Source organism: Macaca mulatta, chromosome 9, assembly GCF_049350105.2.
Source record: "Macaca mulatta isolate MMU2019108-1 chromosome 9, T2T-MMU8v2.0, whole genome shotgun sequence".
Lineage (NCBI taxonomy): Eukaryota > Metazoa > Chordata > Mammalia > Primates > Cercopithecidae > Macaca > Macaca mulatta.
In genome coordinates, this window is record NC_133414.1 from 134,351,944 (window position 1) to 134,379,564 (window position 27,621).

The 27,621-nt window shown below is 49.1% G+C and overlaps 1 protein-coding gene across 14 annotated transcripts in view; it reads left to right on the forward strand.

Moving 5' to 3' along the window:
* BTBD16 (BTB domain containing 16) overlaps nt 1–27,621 on the forward strand; it is a 78,504-nt gene that overhangs the window by 8,373 nt on the left and 42,510 nt on the right. For 13 of the 14 annotated variants that reach the window (XR_003719525.2, XM_028826958.2, XM_077947736.1 and 10 more), the window contains exons 2-9: nt 2,322–2,514; nt 3,750–4,199; nt 6,060–6,119; nt 7,832–7,980; nt 15,470–15,543; nt 17,720–17,863; nt 21,553–21,642; nt 22,834–22,948. Coding sequence is in view for 13 of the 14 variants with exons in the window: in XM_028826958.2 (XP_028682791.2) it covers nt 6,108–6,119; nt 7,832–7,980; nt 15,470–15,543; nt 17,720–17,863; nt 21,553–21,642; nt 22,834–22,948 (584 nt within the window). In the remaining variant the exon portion in view is untranslated. Of the gene's footprint in view, nt 1–2,321; nt 2,515–3,749; nt 4,200–6,059; nt 6,120–7,831; nt 7,981–12,079; nt 13,669–15,469; nt 15,544–17,719; nt 17,864–21,552; nt 21,643–22,833; nt 22,949–27,621 lie in introns of those variants that run through there. The other variant, XM_077947743.1, reaches the window with a different exon arrangement.

Below are 27,621 nucleotides of genomic sequence, written 5' to 3' on the forward strand. Positions count from 1 at the left end.
ACCACCACACCCGGCTAATTTTGTATTTTCAGTAGAGACAGGGTTTCTCCATGTTGGTCAGGCTCGTCTCGAACTCCCGACCTCAGGCGATCTGCCCACCTCAGCCTCCCAAAGTGCTGGGATTACAGGTGTGAGCCACTGCGCCCGGCCATGTTCTGTCTGTCTTTTGGCTCATGCAAGGCCTCCACCAGGGGCTGGTCTGGGGGCAGCACTCCCAGAGCAGCCTGTACCCTGGCTGGGTGCACTGGGGCTCTCAGGCACAGAATCTCCATCTTCCAGTCCCCTGAGGCTCCGGATTTTCTCTTTTCCTCAATAGAGGTGAAGGATGTGTCTAGGGTCGCACAGCTAGCCAGTCAGAACCAGGTCAGAACTGGGTGTTCTTTTCAGTGTGCTCCGCCACCTCTCCATATGGGTGACTGGATGGAGTGGGCTGAAATGAGCTCTCTGGCAAGGTAACGAGCTCCCCATGCCTGAGTGTGCAGGAAGAAGATGGATTTCCCTTCATAATCGCCCTGGAACTGTGACATAGGAGATTTTGGCATAATGGGGTTCCAGCTAAGGGCAGTGCTCAGCGAGGTTTGATGTCGGAGTCACTGAAGACCTTTGCTCTTCGGATTTCCAGCTCATTGGCTGCTTCATGGGCTGGGCCCAAGGGGCTCAGTTACTGACACCCCCAGGAAAGAGCTCTCAGGGAAACACACTGGAGGCTATTTCCATTTATTTGTATTTGCTGTCTTTGACTTTGGGCAATAGCTCAGCTCCTGGGAGATCTGTGGGGATGTATGTGTTGAGAACTCTAGGAGTGAGCTGAAGGCCTCGGATCCTTGAGCTGGACCCTGCAGAAAGCGATGGATTCAGCCAAGGCCAGAGTTCTGCCTGGGGACTGCTGGGAGCGTGGCATCCTGGGACGCTTCCCCAGACTGGCCACTAGAGGGAGCCCGCTCTCAACTGCACCGCAGAAGTGATACCTGGAGGGCATCCCTAGGTTGGCCCATGATGGAGCAGGTGGGATATAAAGCTGGTCCAGGGTAATGTCTTTCAAACTTGTTAATTGAAATCTTACATGGGGCCCTACATTCCAGGGACAGTTAGCAGGGAAAAGTTTGGGGTGGCCGGGAAGCAGCAGTGTAGAGGGAGGAAATCTGTCTGTTTGTACACAGACTTCTGTTCAGCCCGTCTCCGCCCCCATGTTCTTGGCACTGGGCTAGGAGGGAAGCCACGGACCAGACCTGAGGGGGAGTGGAGAGCAACATGATGGTCAGGGAAGAGAGAAGGTGCGCAGCGGCTGTGTGTGCACACCCGTGCGTGGGTGCCCAGATGAACCTCTGTCACTGCCCGGGGAGGGAGCTCAGCCTGAGGAGTGGGCTGTACCGCCAGCTGCCGCATGTCCAGCAGAAGGGGCTGGTTACCCTAGTCCCCATCTGCCTCTGCATCAAGAAGCACAGCATCCATGGTGAAACCCCATCTCTACTAAAAATACAAAAATTAGCTGAGTGTGGTGGCAGGCGCCTGTAATCCCAGCTACTGGGGAGGCTGAGGCAGGATAAATGCTTGAACCCAGGAGGCAGAAGTTGCATTGAGCCAAGATTGCACCATTGCACTCCAGCCTGGGGGACAAGAGTGAGACTTCATCTCAAAAAAACCAAAAACGAAAACAAAAACAAAGCACAGTGTTGCTATTAACAGTCATGCACAAAAATGCAGGAGAAAACATCTAACACTTAGCAAACAACTCAGGTTAAAGAGTAAGTACAGTAGGACCACATTTTCAAAAATGTGTGTATACATACAAAATGTTGATGTACTATTAATGATGCTGAATTTGGCTGTGGAATCCAAATGATTTTTATTGTTAAGAATTTTTGCCTCTGAATTTGTGCCTATAAATGCATTGCATTTGTAACAGGAAAATAAACTAACAAGTGTTTGTTTTTCAAGCCTGAGAGAGGCCCACACCTGGCTCAGGAGTGCAGCCTCTGCCTCTGGCTCCTGAGGCCCCTGCAGCAGCTGTTAGAGGCCTGCGTCCTGTCTCATGCTGCCCATGAGGGTCTAGGGATGGTGGGCAGACCCTGAACTGGGGCTCCTAACCCCCCTCCCCAAGACATGCCAGTGTCTTCGGCCCCTTGTCGCCTACATTATTCTCCCACCGGTTTTCTTATTGTGCACGTCCCGCCCTACCTCCTGATCGCCAGAAGAGCTACACTGAGAGGTGAGCAGCAGTGGATTCCTTTGGACCCCACCTCAAATCCTGACTGCAGCACCAGCTGCTGCTGCTTCTACTAAACACCAGAAACCTGACAATCAGCTGTTTCCCCAACCAGGTGGCCGTTGCTGGGACCAGTTGTATACTACCACGAAACCTCCTGTCATCTCACTCCCAAACCCGAAATCCAGTGCACAACAAGAGACATTGCTCTAAGCTGAAGTGCACCTCTGGAAGCTACTAGAACAGCCAAAAGATGCTCTTAACACACATGCATACATGGATGCAATTGCAAAAGAGGACATAGGCAGGTGGGTACAAACACCAGGGCCATGTTTATACCCAAACACAGAAGCAGACATACCTATGCATACATAATCACGTGCACACGTATGCATGTGGCACTCAAGCATGTGCACAGGCAGAGTGGTGGTTACGGACTAGTACATCCAATTACCCAATTCTAGAGATGTTTATAGAGCACTTTCTAAAGTCCAAGTTTGGTTGCTGGGCTCTGGGGATGCAGAGATGGGTAAGCCACTCACAGAACATTCCACAGTGATCAGCTTCTCTGCAAAGCAGAATACGGTGTTGGGAGGGGTAGAATCACAGGATTTGAGGGCTGAGGGGGAGATAAATTCAGGGGCACCTCCCATTTCTAGAGTATTTCATAGTTTCTAGATCACAGCCACAGGAGACAGCACAGCTACTTTCCTGTTTTACTTTAGGATGTATGTGACCTAGGAGAGGCTGGCATCGGGTCTTATAGGCTGTACTGCCTCCGGGTTCCTGTTACTGTAACTAGGGATTACTGTGATCCCTGGGGTGGTGGTCCAGGCCTCTGATGAACCCGTGGTGACCCATGTGGCCCTGACCCATGTGGCCTCTACCTCCCCATCCCCTAGTTCGGGTCATGGGCTTCACAGGCCACGTTGCTGAGGACACTGCAAGATTGTACTCAGGGCCGGGCGCGGTGACTCACACCTGTAATCTCAGCACTTTGGGAGGCCTAGGTGGGCGGATGAGGTGAGGAGTTCAAGACCAGCCTGGCCAACATGGTGAAACCCGGTCTCTACTAAAAATACAAAAATTAGCCTGATGTGGTGGCGGGCACCTGTCATCCTAGCTATTCACGAGGCTGAGGCAAGAGAATTGCTCGAACCTGGTGAACCTAAGAGGCGGAGGTTACAGTGAGCCAAGATCACATCACTGCACTCCAGCCTGGGCGACAGAGTGAGACTCCATCTCAAAACAAAACAAAACAAAACAAACAAAGAAACACAAACGTCTTCACTCTGGATGCCAGCTTGAAGGCTCTTAGTCTTGTCCTTGACTTTTAGGCAGTCCTTAGCTGCCAGAGAGAGCAGCATTAAAAATCATAATCAATGAAGTACCTCATTAGGCATAGTTTTTAATAATGCAGAACCCTCAATTTTTATTGAAATATTTTTGTCAAAACCCAGAAAACACTAGAAATAGAGGACCCCAGAATGCCAGAGCTGGGAGGGATCTGAGAAGTTTCCAGTCTAATCTCCTCCTTTTACAGATGAGGCCTGAGGATTTGGGGGTTGACTCTCACTGAGGCTCTGTCCTGGGTTGCCCCAGGAGGAACAGGAATGGAAGCACTTGGCACCCACATTGGTCTCTGAGATGCCATCACTCACATCTTCTCCTCATCAGCCAGGGCCTTGGACACAGCCCCAGCCGGAACTGAAACCCGGCCCTGGAACAGGAAGTGCTCGGAACCTTCCCTGCTGTTGCCGTGGTGCTCACAACCACCCAGGAAACCAAAGGCAAGCTCCCCCTGTCAAAGCACCTTGGCCCATAAGAAGAAAAGGGTGAGCCCCAGATGTGATGAGCACTCCCGGGCTTCAGGCTCAGAAGGTGCCCAGCCCCCGGCTCTCCTGTAACTCAGAGGCCAGTGTGATGCGAGTTCCTCCACTCAGCAAGCTCCCGCTGTGAACACGCCGGTGGTGGGCAAGAGGGCTTGAGAACGGTAAGTACGATGGGTACTTTTCAGCCACTTCAGAGACCAAGAAGGGTGTCTTAGGGACAGGTGCTGCTTAGACTTGGGTCCTTCTGGTCTACTTGGCAGGGAGGGAGTTTGGGGAATCAGGAGGGGTCTGGGAGCCGAGATACCATTGTAGGTAGCTCCTGCCCACACACAGGGACCTCGGCACAGGCTCTCAAAACACATGAAGGGGCAGGTGGCCTGGTAGGATGAAAAAAGAACACATTTCCAGGCCATTGAGATATCCCTGGATTTGAAGATCAGCTAAAAAAGTTCTTAGATATTGATCTAAGAAAGCAGGAGCTTTGGGTCGCTGAGTGCCATCCCCAGCCTCCCTCTCTCTGTAACTGAAGCGGTGCTCCGTGGGCATAGCGAGTCCTGTGTGGGGTTTATTCTGTGCTGACCAGGTCTGATTCAGAATGGAACCCTCTTCTCTCTTCTCAGATTCCTTTAGGCCACGTTGAGGATTTGGGGGTCTATGTCTAGGGCAGTGGGAAGCTGGTGAAGGGTTTTAAGCGGAGGAGTTCATCAACCTGGCTCCTGTGAGGTAAAAGGATCAGAAAAGCATGTATGTGTTCCCTGAGGTGGGAGAAGCCTCCTCACGCAAGGTGGAAACTCAGCCATCAAGGAAAACACACATTGCTCTAAACCCAAGTGTACCTCGAAAGCTACTTGAACAGACAAAGATGCTCTTAACACACATGCATACATGGATGCAATAGCAAATGAGGACACCGGCAGGTGGGTACAAACACCAGGGCCGTGTTTGTATCCAGACACGTTTCTTTTTCTTTCTTTCTTTTTTTTTTTTTCCTTGAGACAGAGTTTCACTCTTGTTGCCCAGGCTGGAGTGCAATGGTGCGAGTTTGGCTCACTGCAACCTCCACCTCCCGAGTTAAAGTGATTCTCCTGCCTCAGCCTCCCAAGTAGCTGGGATTACAGGCATGCGCCACCATGCCCAGCTAATTTTGTATTTTTAGTAGAGACAAGGTTTCATCGTGTTGGTTAGGCTGGTCTTGAACTCCTGACCTCAGGTGATCCATCTGCCTCGGCCTCCCAAAGTGCTGGGATTACAGGCATGAGCCAACAGGCCTGGCGCCCAGATACGTTTTCAAATTAGAGATTGGCAAAGGAAATACACACACACACACATACACACACAACATATTTTCATACCTAATGAAACAATTTGTTTACCATAAACAAAGTCAAAAGACAAATGATACACTTCTGCAACATGTATGGCAGACACAATGTTAGTGTCCCCAGTACATAGAGAACTCCTTAAAAAATGCTCAGGAAACTACAGTAACCCAGTAGAAAAATGCGGAAAGCCTACGATTAGGCGGTTTTCAGAAAAGAAAAATTAAAGGGCCAATAAATAGATAAAAGAATGCTCAACCCCACTGGTAGCCAGGAAAGTTCAAATTAAAATAAGAATCTGAAACCATCCGACACTCACCAGCTTGGCAAAAATAAATATGATGATAGCACCTAGTACTGGAGATGTTGTGAAAAAAACAACACTTATAAATTGGTGAGAGAAATGTTAATTGCTGCAATTTTGGGGCAAATGAATTGGCAGAGGATTATCTTCTGTTTTGCTTGATCTGAGCCACTTTCCCAGAACAACAGCAGAGATCTGTCTACTCATCTGCTTACAAAAAAACTAACAAACAAACAAAAAACGGCAACAACAAGATATTCTCTTGATTGATAAAAAACCCACATTCAAGGCTTATTCATTATCGTTCCTGTGGCAAAATATAGATTCTTTAGGCCAATCTCCTCCATAATATTTTGAAAAGTATGGAAAATTTCACCTTTACCTCTTTTGTCTTCTAGGTTGCTTATCTTTTCTTTCCTGTGTAATCTCCACTTTCATTCACGATAATGTCGAACACGGTAAGTAGATCAGTTTCTCAAGAAGGTAGGTGATGAGAAGAAGCACTTGGTTATGGTCATTTTGACAAATTTCCACAAGGAGCTGGGTCCTGCACCACCGAGGACCTTAAGCGTTATTGGCTGACTCGGCTGGAAAGAGTGCGTCCAGGCAGCGGGCCGTCCAGAGAGCAGGCTTGTGGTCTGAGCTGGCAATGTTTTACTTCTCACATGAGAGCAGCACTATATCTAGACTCAGATTCCACAGTTTTTAATCATCCACCATCTTCGAGGCACTATACTAAGGCATATTTCCCAAACTTTATTCTACTTTATACTTTTTACAACATTGGAAACAAGATGATATCCCCAGAATCCCCACCACCGCCATCCTCACCATCATTGTCATGATGACCATTACTGTCACCACCACCACCCGTTATTCCCATTTTACACATGAGACCTGACAGCCTCAGAATGTTACATAACTTGCTCAAGGTCACACAACTAGAAAGTAGCAATAACAAGATTTGAACTCAGATGCTCTAGTCCGTGGCCCATGGTCTCGCCACCTCTCCATTGGTGCCCTGGTTGGCTTGGGATCAATGACATCCACTCCTGTGGGTCCTTCCTGGTGCTTTTTTCCTTGCTAGGTTGCTTTGGGCCTTCAGTCTAAGGTTTGCATCCATGCTGGGTATTGTCCTTCTGTTTTATGTAAATTGCTGAATTTCTCCTGGAACCTCAAGAAAATGTCTAAGTAAAAGCCCCTGCCCAAAGACTCAGCAGTTCTGCTCCTGGGTATATAACCAAAATAATAAAAAAAACAGGTGTTCAAACAAAAACTTGTCCATGAATACTCACAGCACACTTCACAATAGCCAAAAGGTATAAACAACCCAAGTGTTCATCAACTGATGAAGGAATAAGCAACATGTGGAATATTTACACAATGGAATATTATTCAGCCTTAAAGAGGAATGAAGTACCAATACATGGATGAACCTTGAAAACATTATGTTATGTGAAAGACGCCATCCACAAAAGGCCACATATTGTGTGATTCCACTTCTATGCAATACCCAGAACAGGTGAAAACATAAAATCAGAACATAGGGGCTAATCTTAGAAAGCAGATTAGTGGTTATCAGGGGCTGGGGACGCAGGAACAGGGAGTGACAGTTTAATAGGTATGGAATTTCTTTTGGGGGTAATGAAAATGTTCTGGAATTAGGTAGTGGTAATGGTTGCATAACATTGTAAATGTACTAAATGCCACCAAATTGTACACTGTAAAATAGATAAAATTTTATGTTTTGTATATTTTACCACCATTAAAAAAATTTCCTTGCCCAATATCTCCACAGTTTAATATCTCTCTGCATGACAAGTTAGGATAAGTACTCAAAGGGCAGTACTTAAAGCATAATACCATCCCTGCTTGTGGATTCTTCAGAGAGCTACCTGCAAAAAACCGTGTTTCTCCCTGACCTCTTGCCCTCTGGCACCTCTTGTCTTAGATCCTAAATTCCAAATTACTTTGTAGCTTGAGATCCTTGGTCTGTGGAATACAGCGTCTTTACCTTGAGATGTCTCGTGAGAAATATTAGCCATGTTCAAAAATTAACCAGCACTGTAAAATTTGTCTTGATTTCCTTCCTGCTGTACAATTTGGAAAATCTGGCATTTATGTGAAGTTAGAAAAAAAGATGTCTTCTCTTTCTTTGATTACCAAGCAGCACAGAGCTCGGCTGGAACGCCGGATCGCTGGCTCAACCAACCGGTGGCGTTTCCCCAAACAGCCTTTTACTGGGGACCTGCTCTCACTTTCCCAGATGTTCAAGGCTCTGAGCATAGACTTTGAGGAAGCTCTGAGGAACCCAGACAGGTAGGGAGACTTAAAGATTTGTGGGAAGGAATGGCCCATCATTCCTGGGAGGGGAGGTGCCTGATGACCGGCCCACTCTGATTGGCTGGAGTGGCTGATGACCGGGCCACTCTGATTGGCTGGAGTGGCTGTCAAGGGCACATCTGCCAGGAAGGCTCCCTCTGGAGCCAGCTTTCAGGCACCGACAGGGTCATAAGTGACTACCACCTCTGAGAATGTGGGTGGTGACAAAAGGGCAGAGAAAGATTGATTTTTTTTTTTTTAAACAATTTTTCTTCCCATTGGGAACTTTGAACCCAAACAGGATTCTGAGTTTATCATCCAGGAACCAACTGGTTTTTTGACAAACAAGACTTAGTTAGTCCTGGCTCAGTGTGTAGACAGCTTGTGAATGTCCATTTTCACCCAATCAACTGATCCTCTCTCAATCTCATAGTATTCCAAGCAGCAGGCTAGACCGGCACTTCCCCATGTGATGAGTTCTCTCTTGCCTCTCCTGGAAACACATAGCTGGACCCTTGCCTTAGTCTGTTTCTGTTACTGTAAAGAAATACCTGAGGATCAGAAATTTATAAAGAAAAGAGGTTTATTTGGCTCAAGGTTCTGCAGGCTGTATAAGAAGTGTGGCGCCAGCATCTGCTCAGCTTCTGGTGAGGGCCACAGGCTGCTTGTACTCATGGCGGAAGGCGAAGAGGAGCTGAGGGTTCAGAGATCACATGGCAAGCGAGGAAGCAGGAGAGAGGAGGGGAGGTCCCAGGCTTTTGTTAACAACCAGCTCTTGTGGGAACTGAGAGAGTGAGAAGTCTCACCCCGAGGGATGGTATTAATCTATTCATGAGGGATCTGCCCTTATGACAAAAATACCTCTCATTAGGCCCCACCTCCAACATTGGGGATCAAATTTTTTTTTTTTTTTTTTTTTTTTTTCCTGAGACAGAGTCTCGCTCTGTCGCCCAGACTGGAGTGCAGTGGCCAGATCTCAGCTCACTGCAAGCCCCGCCTCCTGGGTTTACGCCATTCTCCTGCCTCAGCCTCCCGAGTAGCTGGGACTACAGGCACCCGCCACCTTGCCTGGCTAGTTTTTTGTATTTTTTATTAGAGACGGGGTTTCACCATGTTAACCAGGATGGTCTCGATCTCCTGACCTCGTGATCCGCCTGTCTTGGCCTCCCAAAGTGCTGGGATTACAGGCTTGAGCCACCACGCAATTTGTACCACCCCTATTGCAGAAGGCATACCTCATTTCCCTGGTGCCGTGGACCTGGCTTGATGCCACTACCATCCCTAGGCTGGCAGCATCTGTCTTGTGAGCTCACAGCCAAATCAAAGTGAGCATGGACTGTACTCCTAGGGCAGCACCTGGCACAGAAGAACTGCCTGCTCAATCTTTGTTCAGCGAGTAGCCAAATCTTCCCTCTCTAGAGCCACTGGCCAACCCTGTTCCGTTGCTGAGTTCCTTAGTGCCAGGCCTAGGCCAGGGATGCAGGTGCTGGAGCTAGGCCTAGGAATACAGACAAAGTGATCCCAAAAGCTGATGAGAGGGTCTGGGCAGCAGGAACTAAGTCCCTAGGAGTTACTGAGCTAAACTGGAGGCAGTGGCCTGAGGGATGGGGTGCAGAAATGGCATTTGGTGCTGGGCATTTGGACTGTTAACAGCAGTCTATCAACAGCGTTGGAATCCCCACTTCTTCACTTACTAATTCTGTGACCTTTAGTCAGTGGCTAACCCTCTTTGGGCCTCAGTTTCCTCATCTCTAAAATGGTTATATAGCACCTTCTTCAAGATGAAGAGTCACCTTGAGGATTAAATGAAGCCATCTATTGAAAATGCCTAGCACTTTTTCCGGCAAATAGTAGATGCTTAGTAAACAGAATTATTTTCTTTATTGCCTGAGCAGCGTTTTAGTAATTAATCCCCGTTATTTCATCTTGGGGTGTCTCAGCTCTGTGCTCTGCCAGTCAACACCTCCTTTATTTCACTCTGCCTCCTCGCACCTTCCCCCGTTCCTTTCTCCAGGACAACACCTTCCTCCAGCACAACAGGGGCGGAGGACCCGGTCTTCCAGGGAGCAGCTTTTACACATCTGGCCCTCTGCTTTGTGATGTTGGGAAGCTGCATGTCCAGAGGCAGCAGATACTCTCAGGGGTTCTGGGCAAGTCTACAGCCATGCATCTGGTGCTCAGCTGATCCAGGATCGGTTCTGCCAGGGCACCTGGGCTCTGTTCCGTGAGCCTCTTGTCCTCCTCCTGAGACAGTGGGCTAGCCTGGGCACATGCTTATCATGGTGACAGCAGAGGGCATGAGGGTAAGTCCAGGAGCACATGTGTCTTTCAGACCTTCCACCATTTCACATCCACTAGGCCCCGTGAACTGAGGCAAGTCACGTGGCCAAACTCCCAGTCAAGGGACAGAAAACACACTCCATTTCCTTATGGAGAGAAATTTTGCAATATGGAGGTAAAAGATTTGGACAGAGGGAGGGATGAAGAATTGAAGTCCCTGGGGCAGTCTACTGAGTGTGGGAGAAACTGATGTGCTGTAATAAACCAAACGTGTCTGGGCACGGTGGCTCATACTTGTCATCCTAGTGCTTTGGGAGGCCAAGGTGGGAGGATAGCTTGAGGCCAGGAATTTGAGACCAGCCTGGGGCAACATGGTGAGACCCTGTCTTTACAAAAAATTTTAAAATTAGCCAGGACCTGTAGTCCCAGCTACTTGGGAGATTGAGGTGGGGGGATCACTTGGGCCAAGGAGATAGAGGCTGTATGAAGTGAGCTATGATTGTGCCGTTTCACTCCAGCCTGGGAGAGAGAGCGAGATTTGTCTCTAAAAATAAAAAAATTAAAAAAAAAAAAAGAGAAAGACACACACACCCACACACCCCTTTTCTTTGTCTTCACAAGAGGAATTTCTTCCATGTGATTATGAGAAACTTCTTAGAAAGAAAAAAGGTTGTGTTTAATTTAGATAATAACATGAAAGGCTTTTTCCTGGTAACTCTTGTGAACCTTCAGGCATCAGGCAACTCTCAGATGGCAAACTCCACTGTCAGTAAGGGCCTGGAATGCTCCATGAAACATACATTTTGTCCCCCAAAGCACTGCATGACTGTTTCTGCCCCACCTGGCAAGCTGTGTTCATGTCATGGATGGTGTCATTGCTGCTTTTCCCACCTGGGGGTGCTGTCTGCTTGGACAGGAGCTGGCCCAATCTGTATTTCTTGAGTTATGGAAAGGGTCATTCATGGTGGAAAGCGGAGGGAGCAGGCTCCCAGTTTCCTGTCTATTTTGGGTATGTAATTGTGCCCAGCTGGCCAACACTTCCCTCAGCCATGTCTGTGGGTTTTCATGATGCAGGGAGTTCCTGGTCAGCCACTCAGGGGAGCTGATCTTCAGGCTGCTGGTCTTCTTGCCTTGGACCTTTTGCAGGCTCTGTGGCACTGAGCGTGGGAGAGGAGGCTGAGAGGAGGAAATGTGAACTTCCTTGCAAGCACCCTAATCTTTTCGTGCCTTAGTTTATGTGCGTATCGGGGATGCTGTCTTACAGGGTTGCTGTGAGAATTACATGACATAATTCATGTAAGGAGCTTAGAAAAGTGTATGGCACATATACACTCAATGCACATGTGTCAAGTGTGTCCCTGGGGTCCACTGGCATGTATGGATGCGTGCTGTCATGGAAACCCAGAGATCCAGCGCGGGAGTGTGACTCAGGCCAGACTGGGGAGGGGGCACCCCCACCCCACGAAGGCTTAGGGGACTGTGGCTCTAGGAAAGGCCTGGAGCCCTCCCTGTCCCCAGCTGGGGAAGCTGCCTGGTGGTTTTCTCCCTTTCTGCCCGCAATGCCAAGTCCATTCAAGGGTGGGAGGAGGTCGTGCTTAAGAGGTGAGGATGGGAAGAAGGGACCCCTATATTTTTATTTTGTTTTATTTTTAACCAGAGAGCAGTTCTGGGATAGTGGGACTAGAAACCAGTGATCCACGTTAGAGAGGTGTTAACCTAAATAACAAACAGAGAGGAGAGGAAGACTCTCTAAAAGTAGTTGATGTTTATTCCGGAACGGGCATTGCAATGGAATACCAGTGCCACCGTAAACTACGTGTGTTTTCAGGGAAGTAAAGGAAAACAAAGGTTTTTTTGTTTTGTTTTGAGACATGGTCTTGCTTTGTTGCCCAGGCTGGAGTATAGTAGTGCAATCACAACTCACTGCAGCCTCAACCTCCCAGACTCAATTGATCCTACTGCTTCAGCCTCCCAAGTAGCTGGGACCACAGACATGGCCACCACATGCTAAATTTTTTATTTAATGTTTTGTACAGATGGGGGTCTCTCTATGTTGCCCAGGCTGGTCTTGAACTCCCAGGCTCCAGCGATGCTCCTGCCTCAGCCTTCCAAAGTGTTGGGATTACAGGCATGAGCCACCATGCCTGGCAAGACAAAGGTTTTTAAAAGAAAAGTGAGGAGGATTACATCATTGCTCTGAGATAATTATCCCTGGCTAGCAGGATCCATAACAAGGGTGACACCAGTTTGAGCTGCTAGGCAGATGTTCTCGCAGTACTTTTTTGTGTGTGAGGTTATGATGGCCTTTGTGTGCAGTTGTAGGTTTTGCAGAGTCTTTTGTGATAGTTCTTATTATCAGGCATTCGTGTGTGAGAATTCTCCCTTCCTGGCCTTCCCCACCTCTATTTGTTGGGTGGAATTTTTTTTTTTTTTTTGAGACAGAGTCTCTCTCAGTCGCCCAGGCTGGAGTGCAGTGGCACGATCTCAGCTCACTGCAAACTCCGCCTCCCGGGTTCATACCATTCTCCTGCCTCAGCCTCCCAAGTAGCTGGGACTACAGGCACCCGCTGCCACGTCTGGCTAATTTTTTGCATTTTTTTAGTAGAGACGGGGTTTGACCGTGTTAGTCAGGGTGGTCTCGATCTCCTGACCTCGTGATCCGCCTGCCTCGGCCTCCCAAAGTGCTGCGATTACAGACGTGAGCCACTGTGCCTGGCCGTTTTGTTTTTTAAAAGAGATTTAGAGACGCGGTCTCACCCAGTTGCCCAGGCTAGAACGCAATGGCTATTCACAGGCATGATCACAGCTCACTGCAGCCTCGAACTCCTGGGCCGAAGTGATCCTCCTGCCTCAGCCTTGCGTGTACCTGGGACTACGGGAGCATGATACCATGCCAGGCTCCGTCAGGGTTTTTAAGGCATCATAACTCCATTTTTATTTTGGCACCCTTCACAGAGACAATGAAAGAGAGAATGTTAACCAAAGGCAAGTCCGTGCCAGGCATTCCAAACATTCACTCTTTCACTCTTCCCTTCCTCTGAGACCAAGAGGCAGAAAATGGAAGGACTGAGGTCCAGCCCCAGGTCTATGTCACTCTTTCTAATTCATCAAATTGGCATTTTGACCTTTGGATAGTTTGCTCCAGGAAGTCCGTGTGTCCATGAGAAACTTACTTCCCCTTCTTCCCCTTCTGCCTTTCTCCATCATGGTCATGACTTGGGGACATGAGCTCCAGCCTAACAGCACGTTCCCAGCATCTCCGCACCAGGCGTTGCAATGGGAGTTCACCTCGGACCACTTAGTCCCAAAGAGTGAGACAACTCACAGATGCCATGTGTTCCGTTCACTTTTCCAGTGATCCTAAAATCAACTGCAGCCCTTGGGAATGGCAGAGCCTACATGATGGTTGGTATATCTTGACAAGCAGCCCTCACACCCAGGAGAAGGCAGTGTGCTCACCTCTGTTTCCTGGCATCCCCTTGGCTCAGCTGATGACACTGATGTTTGTGAGGGTAGTTGAGTTCATGGACCTTGTGCCATATTTTCCAAAGTCCATGGCTCCATTTTGAGATCACGGTCTGAACTCTTGACTCTGGCCAGCTCTTTCCAGACGTGTCACCCAAGCCACAAGGAGGATCGAGGGAGGAAGCGAGGGTGGCTTGGGTCAGATCTCCACTGCTCCTATTGAATAAGCAAGTCCAGCTCCCACTGCCTGCCTTAGGCTGAGTCATTGGCAGCCACCCTCCCCCCTTGGACAGGGCAGCACGTAGTTGGTAATATTCTGGACACAGGCTCCCACCCATGCTTCCTGCATGCACCCTGGCCCACGGGGTCTCCTGGGATTGTTGGAGACAGCATGGTAAAGTTGACACTGCATGACACAGACCAGCTGTGGTCACAAATGTCTCTTGGCTGGCTGGCTTTCTGGGATGACTGTCTTTAAGCTGTGAATATGTGACTCAAATTTTGTTTCACTTCCTGGCTTAGCATGATGAGTCCATGGTGTTTATCTATGTGGTCATGGATTCATTTAATGAATATTTGCTGAGCACCTGCGTGATGGCTTGTGCCAGGGTCATAGCAGTAAACACATGCCCAATCTGTCTCGCAGAGGATACACAAGTAAACAGGCAGCCACAAGACACTCCAGAAGGAGTTTTAAGGGGGAAATCCCAGGACGGGCAAGGGGAAAGCCACTGGCCCAGCATCCCCAGAGAAAGCAGCAATGAAGCTCATTCTGAAGAATGAGTAGGAGCTTAGCAAGGGGAAAGGCAAGGAGGAGAGCATTTGGGAGAGGGAGTAGTGCATGCAAGAGACGAAAGCAGCAGTTGGCAGGTCCAGGTGCAGGCTGCTGAGAAGGGCTGGAGTGGGGACCGTTGAGGGACCAGGCTGCAGAAACATGCAGGAGCTGGTTAGCCATGCTAAGGAGTTTGGACTTTCCCCCAAGAGCAATGGGGAAACACTGGAGGATGCTCAGCAGGAGAGAGACAAGACCAAATTTGCATTTTGTGGGAGGCAGGTATCCAAGCAGAGCAGGGTTGGAGGCTGGGAGACTTTGGCAGTGACTGAAGGGAGATCGTAGGGGCTTGGAGGAAGGCGATAGCAAGAACAGCAAAGAGAGATGGACAAATTCAAAATATCCAGGCAAGTGATGAGATGTAACCACACTCGGCATGCTGGCTTGGGCAACTGCAGGCTGGTGGTGCCATTTCCTGAAATGAGAATCTGAGTGAGCAGGGTAGGATTTGAGGTAGATGCTAAGTTTAGTTTTTGGACACGCTGAGAGTGGGACCTGTATGACCTCTAAACAAAATCGTTGATGAATTAACATCCTAGAAATGAGCAGACACCTCTATTCTTTTCTCCCAGCAGATATTACTGAGTGTCTACTATATGCTAGATAATGTTTTAGACACTGAATAAAGTGTCATTCAGGCAGCCAAGTACGACCTCAAATACCCCCTCAGTAAGCCCTACCCACAAACTGAAAACAGGAATCAGCATTATAAGCCAGCTATCAGAAAGGCTACAGATTTTTAAGATCGACAGACAAATGGTGACCTGAGGAAACTCTTCCAAAGGGCGAGATATGAGTAGCTTGATCAATGGGTGCTTTAAGGAAGTTTATGCTAGAATAATGCATGTTGTAGTTGGAGAAAAATGTCAATATTAACTCCTGGATTTTATGTTTGCATTTCCCCTTGAGGTTATACATTTCACAAATTCAGAAGTTTTTCTGTGAGAATTTCAAGAACAAGGACATCCAAAGTGCGGAAGCAGGTGAGTTTGTGTTCTCCGTGGATTAAGTCAGAATGCTGCTGACTTCAGGGGTATCTTGTGGTCTTTACGGAAGAAAGCCAGCCCATAAGCCAGGGCGCTCGTCCATAAGTTGCGATTCTTATCCACTTCCCAGTATCTGAGAAACAATAGGTGCCCTGTAAATATTTGTCAAATGTGCAGTGAGTGAAACCAAGCTTGGTAAACACATTTTCATATGCTTCTCGCCGTGATAAAGACAAACGTGTTGGTGTCAATAAATAGCTCACACCTGTAATCCCAGCAGGGAGGCCCAGACGAGTGAATCACTTGAGGTCAGGAGTTCGAGACCAGCCTGGACAACATGGTAAAACCCCATCTCTACTAAAAATACAAAAATTAGCTAGGTGTGGTGGCATGCACATGTAATCCCAGCTACTCAGGACGCTGAGGCAGGAGAATTACTTACCCCAGGAAGAGGAGGTTGGAGGTTGCAGTGAGCTCTAGCCTGGGTGACAGAGCAAGACTCTATCTCAAAAAAAAAAAAAAAAGTAGTCTTTGTATTGAAAGACTAAACGGAATGCAGCAAGCATAAAGCAGCTGTTCTCCGTCTCTTTGGGCTCTAACCAGTCGTGACTTGGACGTTCACAGCTGCACTTGTTCAAGAGGACTTTTCTGAGGCAGGATCAAGAATCAGGATAGGTTCTTTTTTGCTAGAAAAAGGTTCATTGAGCCTCATGAGGAGGCTGGACAGCTTCTTAAAGCAGCCTTTTTTTTTTTTTTTTTTTGGATAAACCCTACGGCATGGTGTGGCTGCCTGAGATCAGAGCCAGCCTCCTTTCCAAAGAGAGGCTAATAAATTCTTTTCTCACCTTCAACTCTGAACAGGAGAAGTAGTCTGAGACCATCTCCTGGCATGAGAGAAAGAGCTCTGGATTGATTAGTGATGGCTGCCATGCATTGGCCATCCTGAAAGTGGAAATTGACATCCAGTGAGTGAATATGTTGTATCCACAATTCTGCCCCTGCCTATAATCACCCTAATGGGCTGAGACTTTTTCTAACTCAACATAACCAGTCCACCTAAGGTGATGTAATATTTGAGATGCAAACCCCCTGAACTCCAGTACCAAACAATATCATAATATTGGTGGATAACAATAATAGTAACAGGAAGAAGAATCAGGTACCCAAGGTCACACTGTGAAACTAATGGCAAAACCAAGAAATACGTAGATGGGGCTAGTGGCCCTACAGGTCCTGTCTGGCATTCAGATTGAGGGTTTTAGGCACCTCTCCTTTCCCCAGCTCTGTACTAACAACACAGGAGCTGAGCCATGCAGAGTCCTCTCCCCATGACCTCTCGAGCCTCACCTGGCCTGGCATCCTCGGTTTCGCCCTCTGCCCTCCTCTATCAAAAAGCCTCTTCTTTTAGTGATCACTGATTTTATCCTCAGGTTAGATGCCCCTGAATAAAGTCTTCTACAGTTTGGAAAGAGCCTTCTTTTATTGTCAAGGGAGGGTCACGAGAATCCTACTCTCTTTGGTAGGCCTGCTATTACATTTCAGATGGGTCATGCTTTGGAACTCATAGTGCAGTAGTTCTCAACAGGGAACGGGGAATGATTTGGCTTCACTGGGGATACTTGGCAATGTCTGGAAACATTTTTGGTTGTCACCACTGAGGAGGGAGTGCTACTGGCATGTAGTAAGTAGATGCCAGGGCTGCTACTGGGCATCTACAGTGCACGGGACAGCTCCCCAAAACACATGTATCTGGCCCAAAATGTTTACAATGTCAGGGCTGAGAAACACTGTCGTAGGGGAAGCCAGAACGTTCTTGTTGCCTTGGCCCCCCAGGAGTGCCCCAGACAACGTCCCTGTTCCACAAAGCTTTTCCTGATTCCCCACATTGGAGGGCAGCGCGAGTGCCTCTGAAGTCCTACAGCTGTTAGCCGACAGCTGTCCTGGACATGTGGCATGTCCTGGGTGACCTCGTAAGACTCCTTCAGTGTCCCCCTCAAAGCCACTAAGCCCCCGAGGCCCACACTTCACCACTTCCTTTCTGAGATGCCTGCTGCTTGCCTGCTTCATCTGCTTAATGATCCACCGAGCAAAGGAGTTGGGGGAGAGGAAGCTGATGCATCTTTGGGTGGGGACGTTATTGATGTGTTTGCTCAGCATCATTTTCTCTCCTCAGATGTGATTCTCGAGTGCCTGGGCTTCAAATGGGAACTCCATCAGCCCCAGCTTTTTCAGTCTGAGACCTTGGCCAAGCTCTACCTGAAAGCCCTGATGCAGGGCACCACATACCCCTTGAGGGAGCTGGAGGAGCTTCTGCGAGGTACTTCCTCTCTGGTGCCCAGTGCTGGAGCCTCAGTGCCCTCTAGCTTGAGGGTCCCAGCTTGGAACATGGTTATCTGTTTTGAGACCACGGTCACTCTAGCAGTCAAGAGCAAGGCTCCACGGTGTTATCTCATCCCGTGACAGCCTCAGTTTCCTCAACTGCAAAATGGGGATAATAGTTCTTAGGATGCGGCTTTGAAGAGTAGAGGAAGTACTAGGTGTGAGGTTCTAGAACAAGGCCTGGTGCACAGCGAGCACTCAGTACATGCCAATTATTATCCTTGAAATAACCCGAGTCTTGTCTGGCCAGCCCAGACATACAGACTCTACCTACTTCTTTGAAAAGGAAAAATGGGCTGTGGGGAATTTTCTGAAGAGCTTTTTGGAAGGAAGGTGGAGTTCTGATATCTGTGACTTCTTTGGCCCTAAGTGTGCTATTCAAGGCCCATATGTGTGCATCTATTTTGTTGTTGTCTTTGCTTTTCTTTCCTCTTCTCTTCTCATCTCTCTTCTACCTCATTCCAAAAAGAATGTAGGCCACTTCTTTCTTTGTCTCCCAGCAGGGAGGCCTGACCACCCCAGCCTCCTCTCACCTGGTCTCTAAGTTGTCTCCATCTGCACTGCCAGCTGCTGCTTTGGGCTACAGGTTGGCATCCCCTCGGGCTGACTCATAAGCAGGTGCCATGGAAAATTTGAGGCCCCCAAAGCCAGCCAGCATACCAGTCATGATGGGCTTTCATTTCCAAGACATGACAGCAAAGCCCTGTTATTCTAGAGTCAGACAGGCAGCCGGAGCCCCCAGTCATTCCCCCTCCCTGAGCCTGAGCCTGGAGGGAGAGCCCCGCTGCCTGCGGGAATCTGACTCAGTCCTTCCCCGCGGTGCAGGCAGTGAGAGCCAGCTGGGCTCTGCAGGACTGCGGCAACCTCGGTGTTGGCTCATGAGCCTCTGTGCTCTTCTGAAACCTTTGTCCCAGTGTCTTCAACAGCCAGACTGGGCTCTTCCATCTCCCCTGTACCCAAGTCAAAACATTCACCAGACCATCTGTGAAAGGCTCTGGTGAGCCAGACAGTGAGTTCATGGAAAAGCAGGAGAATTTGGAAGTGGAAATGGAGTCATTAACATTATGGTCTTTAACGTGTCTAGAATGGGTCACTAAAATGAAAATATTTGGCCCTGCTAAGACAGCCACTCTGATCCAAGCCTTCCTGCTAGAGGCTGCGCCTGGCTGGGAGACAAGAGGGAAGGTGCAGAGATGAAACCCCAGTGCCCTGGACTGTCACGACTCCAGTGTCTCCTCACAAGCTCCATGGACTGATCAAGCCCTGGGATTCATGTCTTTCAATAGGAACAGTCAGAGTCCTTCATGTGCCTTTGAAAGCGAACATATCTCACAATGGTGGTTTGCATACCTGTCTCACAGTTATCACTTGCATGTTCTTGAGATCATCTGTGTTGCTCATCCTGGAACTTCTGACCAGACCCTGGAGTGCTGGACTCTGCAGAGATGCACAGGCTCTCCAGCTGCTCGATTTCCTTCCATGGAGAGTGGAGGAGCAGCTGTCTGGAGAGGACGTGTTTATTCTCTAGCGGGGAATCCAAGAAGGAAGTGGCCCACTTACCAAAAACAAACTAACCACCTTGGCTTTGGAGAACCTTGGAGAAGAGTGTGAACAAATTATTGATATCTTATCCGATTTGGGGGTTTTACTCAACCTGGAGGGAATATTGAACTTCTGCCTTTCACTTACTCTGACAGAACTGATTCCCTCCCTCCCTCCCTCCCTCTCTTCCTTCTTCTCTTCCTTCCTTCCTATGTGGAATGCTTAGCTTATGCCAGGCATTGTGCTAGGAGCTTACCATCTGAGGGGACAGACAAACCCAAAATGATGGGAAAGCATGACAAATACTGTGACACATTATAATATTAACTGCCACCTCTTGCATGCCTACTGTGTGCCAGGCACTCACATGCATCCTCCCATTTACTCCCTGCCATGGGATGGATGGCAGGCTGGCATGAGCAGATGGGAGGCCGTGTAGTCATGCCGGAGAAGCATGTGACCCAGAGTGGAATAAGCCTGGTGCTTAGGAAGTTCTCAGTGAGTATTTGCTGAGTGAGAGCCAGCACAGAGCCAGGTGATGGACGACAGCGCGGGGAAACAGAGGGCAAAGGATCCTTTGCTCTCTTTTTCTTTGTAGCTGCACAGGATGATGGACTTTTTGGCTCTGGCTCACATCATTTTTCATTATCTGGAACCTTGAGCTCCCTGGTGATGGCATCCACATGCTGCATTCATTCAGCCAATATTTACTAGCACCAGTGTGTGCGAGCCTGGGGTGGGCCCAGGGGATGGAGCGGTGAGTGAACCACCTCAGCTGAGCTGCCAGGGAGAAAAGCACAACAGGGGCACAGAGTAGTAAATGGAAGGTCATGGTCAAGTTAGTCTCTGAAGAAGAATAAAGCCAGTTAGCGGGGGAGTGGGGTGCTACCTTACATCTGGAGTCAGGAAAGGCCTCTCAGAGGGAAGGACAAGTGAGAAGACCCCTGATGAGGGAGGGAGGGCGGGAGTCCCACACCATCCCGTGGAGCATGCTGGTGGGCGGGGCGGGGGGTGGGGGGGGCAGGTGGGGGTGTGATGGGCAGAGCAGTGGGCAGGGATTGTAGGCCATGTAGGAATTGGGGCTGCTGGTAGGGCCTTGGCTTTTGTGCCAAGGTTGTGGGGTACCTCTGGAGACCTGAGGGCAATGCCACTCTGTAACTCACATTCTAGGATGACTGAGTGGATGGCATTGGCTAGCAATGAATTGGGCTACCTTTTCCCTTCCTCCTGGAAATCCTCGGTGGCAGGGGTCCCCAGAGTGGAGCTGTCTGGGGCAGAGTGACAGTAGCCACCATATGGACACCTCAGTCCCATGTTCACCCTTCAGCCGGTGGCACTCCCACTGCCTGCCTGCACTGCCCCAGGTGCTCTGGGTTCAGAAATGACTGCGGTTCACTCTGCCCTCAAACTGCTCACAGCCTAATAAGAGAAAGGATAAGGGAGGTCATAAATATGTAAAATGCAGTGTGAGCATCAGTTTTTCAGTTTTGACAATGCAGAGGGCTATGCAGGATCGTTGGGGGAAGTTAGGCGAGGGATATGAGGGAACTCTGCACTATTTTTGCAACTTCTTATGAGTCTTAAACTATTTCAAAATAAACAGGTATTTAAAAATGCATCTATGGGCCGGGTGCGGTGGTTCATATTTGTAATCCCAGCACTTTGGGAGGCCAAGGCGGGCAGATCACCTGAGGTCAGCAGTTCGAGACCAGCCTGGCCAACATGGTAAAACTCCATTTTCACTAAAAATGTAAAACCAGTCAGGCATGGTGGTGCATGCCTATAATCCCAGCTACTTGGGAGGCCGAGGCAGGAGAATAGCTTGAACCCAGAAGGCGGAGGTTGCAGTGAGCTGAGACAGTGCCACTGTACTCTAGCCTGGGTGACAAGAGTGAAACTCCATCTCACACACAAAAATTAAATAAATAAATAGATAGATAGATAGATTACATCTATGAAACAAAGAAAATATAGTGTGATACATGTCTTGATACCTCACGGTCATGCCAGGGTGGTAGGTGCCTCCCACTGTGTCTTCACCATGGTTATCACCTCCATTCATCATCATCTCATTGCCTTTACTAGCTCAATCACCTAAGAAGACCAAAGAAAAATCCCCTGCAAAGAGGATGATCATTTCCTTGAAGATCAATGACCCACTGGTCACTAAAGTCGGTATGTATATACCTGTCTATATTCTGAGAATGCCATTGAACAAATGGTCCTCCCAGATTTAAAAATGAACAAGCAACAGCGAAGCAAAACAAACCAACAGTAGACAGTGTTCAGTGCTGTCTTATTCAAAAGGCCCAAACGTGCAAAGAAAGAAGGGGCGAGAAGGCTAGGGTGACTTGGGGAAATGGAAGAAGGTGGAATATTACTAAAGAGAGGTTCTTGTCATCGAGAAAGGGTGTGAAGGATGCAGAGACCGGGAAAATATAGCGGCTTCTCAGAGACAGACCCAGCGCAAGAGGAGTTGCCGCTCTAGGCTCACACCCACCCAGGGCAACCATCAGGCCCAGCCTTGCTCCCAAATAGCACTTCACCTGCCTCTTCCTGCCAAGGACCACCCCCTGCCTCCCCGAACTTGGGCTCACTCCCCATCCCCTCACAGCCACTCAGGGGTGGACTTATTTGTTGCCCCTGTCTCTCTTGTTTTTGCAACTTCTTATGAGTCTTAAACTATTTCAAAATAAGCAGATATTTAAAAATGCATCTATGGGCTGGGTGCGGTGGTTCACATTTGTAATCCCAGCACTTTGGGAGGCCATGTGATGGCACTTGTTTAGGAATCGCTTGGTGAGGAAACTTCAGCACTAGTTGGGCCATTTGTCACCAGAGGACACTCTGATGGTGAATCAGCCAAGTCCATCTGGCCCCTAGCCATGCAGTTCAGTTCCTGAACCATCAAATTATTCTAGCTCTTTCCGAGAGTCTTTAACCTTTTTGGAAATCCCCAGACTCCAAGGAGAATCTGCTATAAGATATATATTGTCTCCAGAAAAAAAAAAAAAAATGCATGACTTGCACACAACATTCTGCACATATTTGAGTAGTCACATTCCTGCACAGGCCACAGACCCCAGGTTAGGAGAGAACCCAAGATGGTCTCACCCCTGAGAACAGGCTTAAAGGAGGATCCTTTCAGCAGAAGCTCTGCTTTCTTTAGCTTCAGCCTCAACTCCTTTGGGAAGGCTGGCAGCATAGACCGTCAGCTTCCGGGTGGTGCCTGCATCCAGGTCAGAGATGGTGCATTTTCTCTAAGGGCACCTCTGCCTGCCCAGCTGCAGTAGTGAGGGAGGGCCCTGGGTGGTGTCCTGTGTGCAGAGCCCCACACTGACGGCTGTCTTGGCTGTGTCTCCCCAGCCTTCGCCACGGCCCTGAAGAACCTCTACGTGAGTGAGGTGGAGATTAACTTGGAAGATGTACTGGGGGTGCTGGCTTCCGCCCACATCCTCCAGTTCAGTGGCCTGTTTCAAAGGTAAGGAAACAAGGCTGACTTCGGGCAGAGCCAGGCCTGGGGGAAATCGGAAGGGCAATTCCTGGCCCATTTGGTAGAACATTCCTCTTCACTGGGCTAAGACACCTCAGGTGTCTTTGTGCCAAGCATGGCCTTGAGCCTGGAAAGGAACTGAGACACTCATTCACAATAACAGGTGAGCCATCTCTCCAGCAACATACTAGTTTTAACCAAACGATTCTCGACTCGCAGGAATGAAATGCAAATGGGGGGGATTTCTACCACTGGGAGAGACTTCATGCGTATACACAGTGACTTCCTAGTAGCCGTCAAACCAGGCTTGCTTATCAATTTCACCCCTTTTCATTGTTGGCTAAAAAAAAAAAAATCTTTCTCCTTCAAGTCATACACACACACACAAGCTGGCAACTGGAGGGTAAGCTGACTTTCCCATCATTGTCAGTCCTCGTTTTTCCTGCTCATTTGAGATAGTCTTGTTTTTTCTTGTTAATAATATTTTTATTGTTATAAATGTTACATACGGTCATTGTAGGTCTTTTGGAAGAGAGGAAAATGCAAAGTTAAAATTGCCCAACAATGCCCCTGCCCATTTTAGGCATAGCCTCTCTTTTGGACATTCAGACCCTGCTGGCCCACCTGGGCTGCCCGGCAGGAGGGTTCCTCAGGGTGTGTCGGTGTGGGGAGGAGGTGGTGGGGGGCCAGGAGGCATTCGAAGTGGGTTGGCATTGAATGTGAAAGCTTCCTCATCCTGACAAGGGTTGCCTGGGCTCATGGATGCGGAAATCATGAGCGTGAGGGGGTAACAGACATTGCTGGGTGTTTCCGCCTGCCTCCAAGCCACCCAGGAAGCACACCCTGATGGGGTGAGATCAGAGCTCCCAGTTTGCGTTGGGCTTTTCCTGCGAAGCCAAAAGCAACCTGGGTCCGTGCAGGGTCTGTGCTCAGTTCTGCAATAAGGTGCCCCTTGGTCTCCATGTACCTTGGCAGTCTCTGACATAAAATGTGGCTTATAACATTTGTCCCATCTACTTCCCAGGACTTTGTTGGGGAGTAGGGGATGTCAGCACATAGGGCTTTGGGATGGAGTGTTTGCCTTTCAGTTCTCAGCTCTTTGCAGGGATGACCTCATTTCATCTTCCCTGCAACCCTAGGAGGTAGGACTATTACTATGCTCATTTTACAGATGAGAAAACTGGGACTTTGGGAAGTAAGTAACTTGGCCAAGGCCACACAGCTGCCAAGTAGAGAAGCCAGGACTGGAAGGTCAGTGGGACCTGGAACCTGGACCTCTAACACTGTACTATTCCACTTTGCTTGGGTGAGGTGGTAATGTTGTCACTTGCGCATTTGTGGTTCTGACCCTCCCTTCGATGGCATTTAGTCAGGAGAGGTTTGCTTAGGGTCACCCACTTGTCAGTTTACTCACTGACACCTACACTCATTCATTCATCTGCCTCAAGGACGATTTCTTGGGCTTCTCTGGGAGGCCAAGGAGACAGTGAGGGACCAGATGGGCAGGATCCCTGCCCTCTAAAATCTCCTGTCCAACCGTCTCCAAGACACCAGAAGTGAGTAAAGGTGGATAGAATGAAGTTTGGGAATTCCTAACTGGAAAATTTTGTGCTATGTATTATTAAGTTCAAGCAAAATTAGTATCTATAATAAGAAAGAGCATTTCTTAGATTTTCTCCTCCCTTTTCTGTGTGTCCTGTAATATTCCTTCATTCCATTAATGCTTATGAAAGGGTAAGTGAACCAAGTGGAAAATCATTCATGGGATTCATTTCTATTGAATATTTTGTTTCATCTCCTGGGCTTTTTCGGGGATGTGTGCCTACTGCATTGATGTCCTGAAGACAGAGGTGGTATCTTGTGGCTTTTTTCCCCTAATTCCTGATGCGATTCAGTATAAAGAAGAGATCCGGGTGGGAGGTGGTCTGCCTGTTTTGTTTACTTCTTAAATGTCAGTCTCTTTTTCTGAGTGAGTGAAGGAATGAATGAGTATACCATCCAAGCCAAGAGAAGACATTAGCTGCTCTGCAGAGGGGAGAGACAGATCTCTCCTGGGGATCTTACAGGTTTCAATTCGTTTTTTGTAGAGTTCACACAGTCAGATTCAACCCCACGCACGTTTTTGATCTGGTGCCTCATTCTGGGGACTCCTGAAATGACTGGGTCCAGGCCTTTGATCTGGAGCATCTGGCAGCCTCGTTGGGAACGCAAGTGCCTGGACCCCTCTACAGGGGACACACATTGAGAAGGGCCTGGAGTCTTGAAAAGGCACTCCAGTGTGTCGGCATGGTCAGACCGTGGGGTTAGGTGGCCGTGGTAGATGGGAGATGAGTAGTTGCAGGCAGAGCCAACTGGTGTAGCATCTTAGAACCATCTAAGGAATCTGGCCTTGACCCAGAAGGTGGTGGGGTGAAAAGTCCAGGTTTTCCTGAGATGTCTATGCCCCTTCCACTGTATATATCTCCCACTGTCAGCCCAGCATAGTCTTGAGATGTATAACTATGACATCGAAGCTCCTTTACACAGAGAATTTCTGAGCAGCTATTTCCTGGTGCGGTCCAGGAAGTTATCTCTGACCTGAGCGCTGGCAGGGCAGCTTCCCTCTTGAAGTGGGGCCTCTGGCCACCTTCTGTCTCCAAGCCTCAGCTGCCCTACCATAGGAGCAGACTGGAAGCCGCATCTCACCTTCAGAACTCTCGCCCTGGCTTCTCCAGAGATGAACCAAAAACATCAGCTTCTTGGTTCCTCCTTTCCCCTCCCCCCACCTTGTTTTGAATGCCAGAGCAGGAAGGGCTTTGCAGCTAATGAGCCAAACCTTTCATTCCACTGATGAGCAAACATAGGCTTGCCTGAAGCTGATGGGACCTGCCCAAGATTCTCCAGATAATTGTGGCGGGGCTGGGATTCCAGGTCAGAGGCCAGGGCGGGCCTGCACACAGTTGGGCTGAGTCTTGCCTGCCTTTGAGAGGCTGATGGCGCAGTTGACAGGGTGTGGCGTCATCGGATACATGTGTGTTTGTGTTTCTGTGTAACAGAAGCGCCCCAGGTCACTCTGATAGCATCACAATGTTCAGGTGCTGAATGAGACCTCACAGGTTATCTCAGCTGAGCTCCCACACAGTGGGAAATTGCCAGATGACTGCTTGATTCTGAATCATACATACCCGAGGCCTCCCATCTTGAAGGGATGCAGTGTGTGCACACAGCGTCCACTGGGTGATGTTCCTTTGACTCTCATGTCAATATCTTCATTGGCACTTGGGCTAGAGTCACAGCTGGGATTATGGCTGTCTCATGCATGTCCCAGCACATGTGTGCATGCATGTGTATGCACACACGCTCACACACATACACATGGAGCACCTCCCTGGTTGTCACTTGGGTTCCTCCAGGCTCACAGCGCCAGAGGGGCATTTCCTTGCCTCCATGCAGGGCTGAGCTTCCTCTGTGGGCAACTTCCTGGTCCCTTAGAATTTCCGGAAGTGGAAACCCCCCACCTCCCTGAGCCCAGAGGCGAGCCTGGGTGGCTTTCTTTGCTTCCTTTGGTCTGGAAAGTCTGATTATTCCAGTCCAGCCCAGCCAATGGGTTTGACCGTGAGGAAGGGGAAGCATAAGAGAAGGTGTCAGCCTCCTGGGACACTCATTTCTCCTCCGCAACTCCAAGCCCAGTTAGTGCTCCCTGTAGGTTTCGACAGACAAAAGCTAGCACCTAAAGGCTCCTGTGCCCAATGAGGGTGGGGCCCGAGCCTCCTGTTCAGCCTCGTCATACCTTGGGCTTCCCCCTGTGCTGACTGGTGAGGCCATGAGCTCCAGGAGGAAAGGGCCTCCATCTGTCCCTGCTGGCATTTCCAGAACCAGCAGCGCAGGTCAGCACAGAGCTGGCACTCAGGATGGATGTGGATGGGGAGGGTTGCTTCCCAGCAGTCTGTTGGGAGGTGGAGGGAGGTAAGGAACCAGGTAGAAGAAGGAAGGCATGGAAATCAAAACTAAGGCAGTATGTGGGGAGGAGCAATCAGGGTGACTTCCAGGAGGAGGTGGTGCTGGACCTGAGCTTGGAAGAATTACGGCAGTCAATGGGGGAGAGAGAGGGGACAGGGCAGAGCAGCATTAAACTGGGATGAGCCTGGCCACTGAGACCCAGTGCAGTTGCAATGGCCGGAGGTTTGGATGAGCCCAGGTCATGCAGGATCTTGTAGCCACATGAGCAGGTCTTGGTTCAGTCAGCAGAGCGGGGAGCCTGGGCTTGGGAGGGGAGAGTGGCAGAGCCTCTGTGCTTTAGGCTGAGCCCCTCCTGTGTGAAGGATGTGGTAGATGTGTGGGAGGCTGCAGGGCAGGGAGGCTGGCTGTTGAGAGGCTATGCAGAGGCTCAGCCGAGAGACCAGGAGGGTCTGAAATAGGCAGGGGAAGTGGGAACGAGAGGAGGGGCATGCTCAAGAGACAGCCAAGATACAGGATTGACAGGACTCAGCAGTCTTAGAGGCAAAATGCCCAGGAGATGACAGCAGCACCTCATGTTTACTTAGCACAGGTTTCCCCAGTACTCAGGACACCTCCTAATGGGTAGAGTCAGTCTCCCTGTCTGAAGGGCCGATCCTAGCATACAAGGAGGTAGAGTGCCTTGGCCATGACCAGATTATTTATTCATTTATCATTTCTTACCT